The sequence below is a fragment of the Salmo salar genome, chromosome 01 (genome assembly GCF_965601325.2).
Source record: "Salmo salar chromosome 01, fSalSal1, whole genome shotgun sequence".
NCBI classification, from domain to species: domain Eukaryota; kingdom Metazoa; phylum Chordata; class Actinopteri; order Salmoniformes; family Salmonidae; genus Salmo; species Salmo salar.
In genome coordinates, this window is record NC_138291.1 from 90,839,352 (window position 1) to 90,845,772 (window position 6,421).

General features: G+C 41.6%; 1 protein-coding gene across 1 annotated transcript; it reads right to left on the bottom strand.

Annotated features, from left to right (window-relative positions):
* Positions 1–3,216: 3,216 nt before the first annotated feature.
* Positions 3,217–5,780, bottom strand: LOC106609735 (membrane-associated progesterone receptor component 1). The gene is made up of 3 exons (XM_014208712.3): positions 5,447–5,780; positions 4,006–4,161; positions 3,217–3,564 (listed from the first exon to the last, which is right to left on the bottom strand). Exons 1-3 carry the CDS (start codon positions 5,739–5,741, stop codon positions 3,470–3,472), a joined length of 546 nt encoding a protein of 181 aa, XP_014064187.1. The 5' UTR covers positions 5,742–5,780; the 3' UTR covers positions 3,217–3,469.
* Positions 5,781–6,421: the final 641 nt, after the last annotated feature.

The following is a 6,421-nucleotide window of genomic DNA, read 5'->3' on the forward strand; positions in this document are numbered from 1 at the left end:
ACCTGTCCCGCAGGTGAGATGTTCGGAGGTACCGATCCTGTGCAGGTGTTGTTACGTGTGGTCTGCCACTGCGAGTACGATCAGCTGTCCATCCTATCTCCCTGTAGCACTGTCTTAGGCATCTCACAGTATGGACATTGCAATTTATTGCCCTGGCCACATCTGCAGTCCTCATGCCTCCTTGCAGCATGCCTAAGACATGTTAGATGAACAGGAACCCTGGGCATCTGTCTTTTGGTGTTTTTCAGAGTCAGTAGAAAGGCCTCTTTAGTGTCCTAAATGTTCATAACTGTGACCTGAATTGCCTACCATCTGTAAGCTGTTAGTGTCTTAACAACTGTTCCACAGGTGCATGTTCATTAATTGTTTATGGTTCATTGAACAAGCATTGGAAACAGTGTTTAAACCCTTTACAATGAAGATCTGTTTAGTTATTTGGATTTTTACAAATTATCTTTGAAAGACAGGGTCCTGAAGAAGGGACGTTTCTTTTTTGCTGATTTTATATGGCAGCACCCAAGGGGGCTTGAACTTTCTAGCTCTCCCTGTAGATGTTGCGGTGACATAGTGTCCCCATGAGTGACAGAACACTAAGCCAATCATGGCGCAACTAGAGAAGATTACCAACCCCTACACTCTGTATTTTCCGCTGGCTGCCCCTCCACCACAGAAAGCACTAAGCTAGGCTGAAACACCTGTATTTTGGAGCTGCCTTAAGAAAGCAAAAAAAGAGACCATGCTTGTATGCGGCTTTATTAACTCAATATATGTATTTTACATTGTTTGCAAAATTATATGTGACACATATTAATGCCAAAAATAACATGCAAAACAGGCAAAAAAATTACAGGTCGCCACTATATCTTCCATTCACCATAAGGTTCAATGGACTTGCATCCACTACTCCTGGTACGTGGAACGTGGTGCTTTAGATTTCCAGCCATAATTTCCACCACGACGTCAGAGATGACACCTTTTACCGGTGCCCTGTTCAGAAAATCAAAGCTTTCTACATCATACTCTGATAACTCCCAGAGAAACAGTTTATTTTTGTTCTTGTGATATACAATACATCAACACCATACCACTCCTGGTCACTTTGATTGGCTCCACCTTTCCCAGTACACCCTCCACCCTCTCCTTGACCGCAAATGGATCTCCCAAAATCACATATTTATCTATGAAAAATGACTCCAACAAGAACGAGGCATTATCAAACCGAGTCCTATCTTCATTAACAACTTTAACCCGTTTTGAGCCATTCTTCAATGCTACAGTTTTACACTAATTTCCATAAACTTTACTCAACGCGCCATCTGACCTCTGCCTTCTTCTTCTTTGGTATTATGGTGGTCCGCAAACAAATGTTATTGATGCATGCAGCCACCTATTGTATTGGCTGTGCATCAGCCTACTATTCTGTAGTATGAATTCATTACACTTTGTGAAAAAAAATGGTCCTACCAACTAACCCTACACCACTATTCCACTACTTTGGCTGATCCAACACAGGGCCAGCAGCCTGGAAGGACAGGACACTATCGTTCAAAACACCTTGGAACTCTTCTTCAGTAAAATCTCGTAAACCCAAGTACATCTCTGCAGCTGCCACCACAACATCTATCCTCTGTGATCTATGATCCATTCCTACGGTAAAGTTGACAGCAATGGCAATGAACGCTAAAAAAGCAACCTTACAGAAGCACGTTATTCCTATCACTTTCTATTGGCCTACTCACCTTGGACCCATCTTCCTCTACTACTCTCTTCACTGCCTCAGTATTTAACACCTTCTGCACTCCTCTGATCCTGGCAACCTGAACCTGCCTTTCTCTCACCAGACACCTCTGATCTCCAGCACCATGGTTACCCCTACAGTTTATACACAACTTTTTCCACAGAAATTACACATTCCTGTCTCATGTCCTCCTGCACACTTCTCACATCTAGGAATCTCCCTCCTACAACCGGACCACAAGCTTGACACTTAAAACACTGTAATGGGTTTGGGACAAAAGTTCTCAACGGACATCATTACTTGACTTTATTTGGTAAAAACTCTGCATAAAAACTCAGTAGTGCAGACAGTGTCTTCTCAGTTTCACCCCTCTCCACCGGGTCTGCGTCACACCAAACGGCGGGCGTCACAGACACTGAGAATCTTTAACTTCATTTGATCCTCCTCAACACTTAACGGCACTCCAGTTATCACTCCTTTCAGCAGCGCCCTGCTCCAGAGAGGAAAGCAAGTCACAGTTCTTGTCCTCAGTCGTGTGATGCGGAGTGCATACTCCCTCTGGATGACAGAAACTCAAAAAATAAAAACGATTCCACTTCGAGTCACCTTCACCGATCTAACATTTCCAAACCTCTTCTCCACCCAACCTGACACCACATATGGATCTGCCAGAAGGCAAGGATCCATTCTCTCCAAAAATCTAATTCCCACTGGGCTAGAATCATCTTTATCATCATGATGAGGCTCAAGCTCTGCAGTCTTCACCGCACCTGCTACCACAGTTAATTCATCTCCACTCTGGTCACGTTCAATTTGCTTCTGCAGTGCTTCCAAAAGTTCAGTGTGATCCACCACTCCATATTCACTCAAAACATGTTCCAATTTTCTCATTTTTTTCCAGTCCACCATCTTACCCCCACCTCATGGCCACACCGGCAGCCATCATTAGGTGGCCTGGTGGTTCCCCTCCGTGGTATTACAGTCATCTACTGGTTTTATACACAAAAGATTGTTTGATAGGTAGCCCAAGATGTTTGTTTTTTAAATGAACAATAAAATATAGAAACAATCCGGCAAGATCACATACAAAACATCACCATATACAAAAAATAAACATGTAGAGAAATACAAGAAAGGTGTATACTACCTGTATACTGCTTTTACAAAGACACTATGGTATTCAAAAGTTATTGTAACCTGAACATAAAAACCTGGTGCATTTTGGTAAATTAAAGCGGCAATCTGCAGTTGCTACATCCACTTTTGGACTTATAATTGAATGATATTAACCCCTTGATTTTTGACGAATATAACTTATAAATGCCTCACGAGTTTAGTTCAATAGTTAAAATGTCGTACCCCATTAGAACCCAACATATAAGCTTGTTTTACTCCAATGTGTGTAAACAAAGTAAATGTAAACAAACCCTATTTAGCCTAAAAACATAGTTAAAACTATAATTTTATATCATGGATGGTCAGTCGCTGCATCCAGTTTTTTTTACCTAAACAATGGCTTGATAATGCTTTGTTATTGTTTCAAATGCTGATTGCGGCTTAAGGTCTGTGGCATATGAACATAGCATAAGAGGTGATGGTCCATGACAATGATATAATGCAAAAGCCATCCAGGTGAAAGCATTTCGCTCAATGGCCGCAGCACAAGCCAATATGCATCACATTATCCAAAATAATTAAAGCATCTGAATTTCCTGTGTGCACTTGTGAGTTCTAGTCCTTATTTTTGTCCTTGACCTCCTCATCATCAGTGTACTCAGAGGGTTCCTCTCCAGGTTTCAGAAGTTTGCCAACATAGTCATACTTTTCTGTAAAAGGCAGGAAGAAGTAGAAAAGAGCATTGAGTTCCTGAGACAATCGCTACACACGACACCACAGCTGAGCTCTAGGACATTGTAATCACTAGCCTTAGCCTACAAAGACTGCCTCCCATGTCTGGGTTTCAATTCACAGCACTACTCAATGTAATTGATTGAAAGTGTTCATTTGATGCGAAGAAGTGTTTACGATGTAAACAGCTAACTCTTCTATCGTAGTCAAGTAAAACAACAGACCAAAGAGGTGTTGGCTGAAGCAGAAACAGACTGGACCCCCACGAGGTGCATCAACAGTTTGCACTACATTCTGTTGAGTGGAGTGTGTGCATGTGATGTTGACCGCAAGAGGTCCATTTCGCTTGAGGTAGAAGTTGAAAATACAGTATCTAAAGTATTTTGTACCAACTTCTACCAACTCGTCCATTAACTCACGGGTGAACTGGGTCTCCCATTCGTTGAGGCTCTCCTGTTGCATGGCATTGAGGTCCGAGAGGTCATCGTGGGTGTCTTTCAGGGCCTCCTTCTCCAGACAGAAAGTGGCCAGGCCCCTGGAGGCATCTTTACCAGCCAACAAGCCATATGGACCCACTGGAGAACAACACACACAGAGAAAGAGATTCATTTAAAATGTGATTGTGAATAGACAAACTATTTGTCAAGGTATATACATTTGCTGATGACTACAATTTAAAGCGACAATCAGCCATTGAAAACAAAAGCATAAGCCCGCCCAGCCCGTTTTGGTAAAAATTAGAAGGATGAGGCTGGAGAAATGTAACCACACTCAAATTCATAGACAGAGCTATGGATGCAAATACTGACCATCCATGATATTAAAACTATATAAACTGTTTTAACCATGTTTACTTACTCCAATGTTTGTAGACAAAGTAAAACAAGCTTCTATTTGGGGTTCTGATGGGTACAACTAAGCACACGAGGCATTTATCAGTTATATTATTCAAGAACCAAACTTGTATCTCAATCAATGGATTAATATAATGCATTTAAAAGTCCAAAAATTGAGGTAGCAATTGCAAATTGCCCCTTTAATGAAACAAGTATGCACTGTTTCTTAAATTTGGTGAAAATAAAGTTAAACTTCCACCCTCAAACAGACATACCTTACTCTATTCTAAGATCAGATGGCTTCAAAGATAGCCCAACAACAAACCCTCTATTCTCGATGTTGAGACTGAAAGATAAGATAGCCTGAATTCTTGGAATGAGAGTCAGCCAGTAGGCCTATTATTGCTCTTCAATAGGCCTTAACAAGCCTTACTTTGTGCAACTATCTGGTCTGGCTGAATTGAACATTAAACCTCAAGCTATTTGTTCTGAATTGACATGAAGAGAACTGAGGCACACCTCAAAAGCGAGGAACATCAATAAGATAAATAGTTTACCCTATTATACAGACTGAGAATATATGCAACGTCTACATATTTTCAGTGAGGGTGTTCCTCAGGAGGGCTTGCGTAATAGCGTAGGGCATGATTAATCAACTCCGTGAGAGGTTACATGCCAACTCTTGAACACTCCAGTTGCCGCGTGTGTAGCCGCATCTCCGCCAGAGGGCTCTGTTGTTCCGTTTCTGGTTACCCGGAATAACGACGTCAGGAAGAACTACGCCCACCAGCGGTCTCTCGAGGCTACAGCTCGCGTGTTGTGAAATTCGATCGCGGGCAATGATTAATGAAGAAGAAGGGGGTGTGGCGTTTTACAATGGTCGTACTAGTTATACACATACTCAATAGACAAAAAGTAAGACACGTATGTATTAAGTTTACTGGGCAAGCCACTTGGCTACAGTTGCGCCAACCATTCCTTTGAGCATAAATAACAAATGTAAATAGCCTACAACTTATTTTACCTGGCCCGTATAATTTCTTTCCTGTGGTTACATCAAACACCTTTGAATTGACAGCCATGAGAATTCTTCGATTTTGAAGCCCATCGTACGGTTGCAGCTCCGCTAAAGTGAAATCTCTGTTCTTGAGTTTAGGCAGAGGTTCCTCAACCTCGCCCATATCTGCAGGCTTGTCTCCGCAGAAGATTCTGAGTAAAATAAATATGCAGAGGCCAAGCAGACTCAAATTCAACGGGGACGTGAACATTTCTTGCAAAATTCCTGAAGAAGATTCCTCGGCTGTCTCTGTATCAGCCATGTTTGTTTCTCTATGCTTGGGTGGGACTGTAGGCTACGTACCAAAGATTACTTATTATAAGGTTTCCCCTTTCATCTGTGGCTGACTGGTGACTGTACTGGGACATGAGGTTTATCGAGGGTGTGTGTCAATGCACCAATCACAGAGGCCAAAAATGAACTCTTATGCAGTTTTGACCAATGGGCTTTGTGTTTTGAAAATGTATTACATCAATTTGATGCCTTTAACAATCATGTCTATTTTATCAATATAAAATGTTCTGTGCATACATTAATTCAGATCAGAATTTTGGTAGCAAATATGACCTTATAATTCATTGAATACTGACAATCTTGTCTTGCATGGTGGGTAGGGCATGTATTTCATTTTTTATTAACAAACAATTAAAGTGTTATTAAATTATTTGAATCAAAAGACGAAAAAATGGGACCTTGATAACGACGTCATCGTCATTCTGATTAATGACATCACATCCTGTAGCTAGCTACTCATTTAACGTCCAATATCCTTATCCAATACAGTACAGGATCAAGATAGGCAGAAACTGCTTCTCCAGTAGAAATCCCTGATCACACGTGTAGGCGATTTCATGGCGACGTTGTCTAGCTAAACTCGTGCCAGAAACATGTCATCGGGTTTAACGGGCGTCTCGCGCCAAAACTGCGCATGTGCGGCCGTCA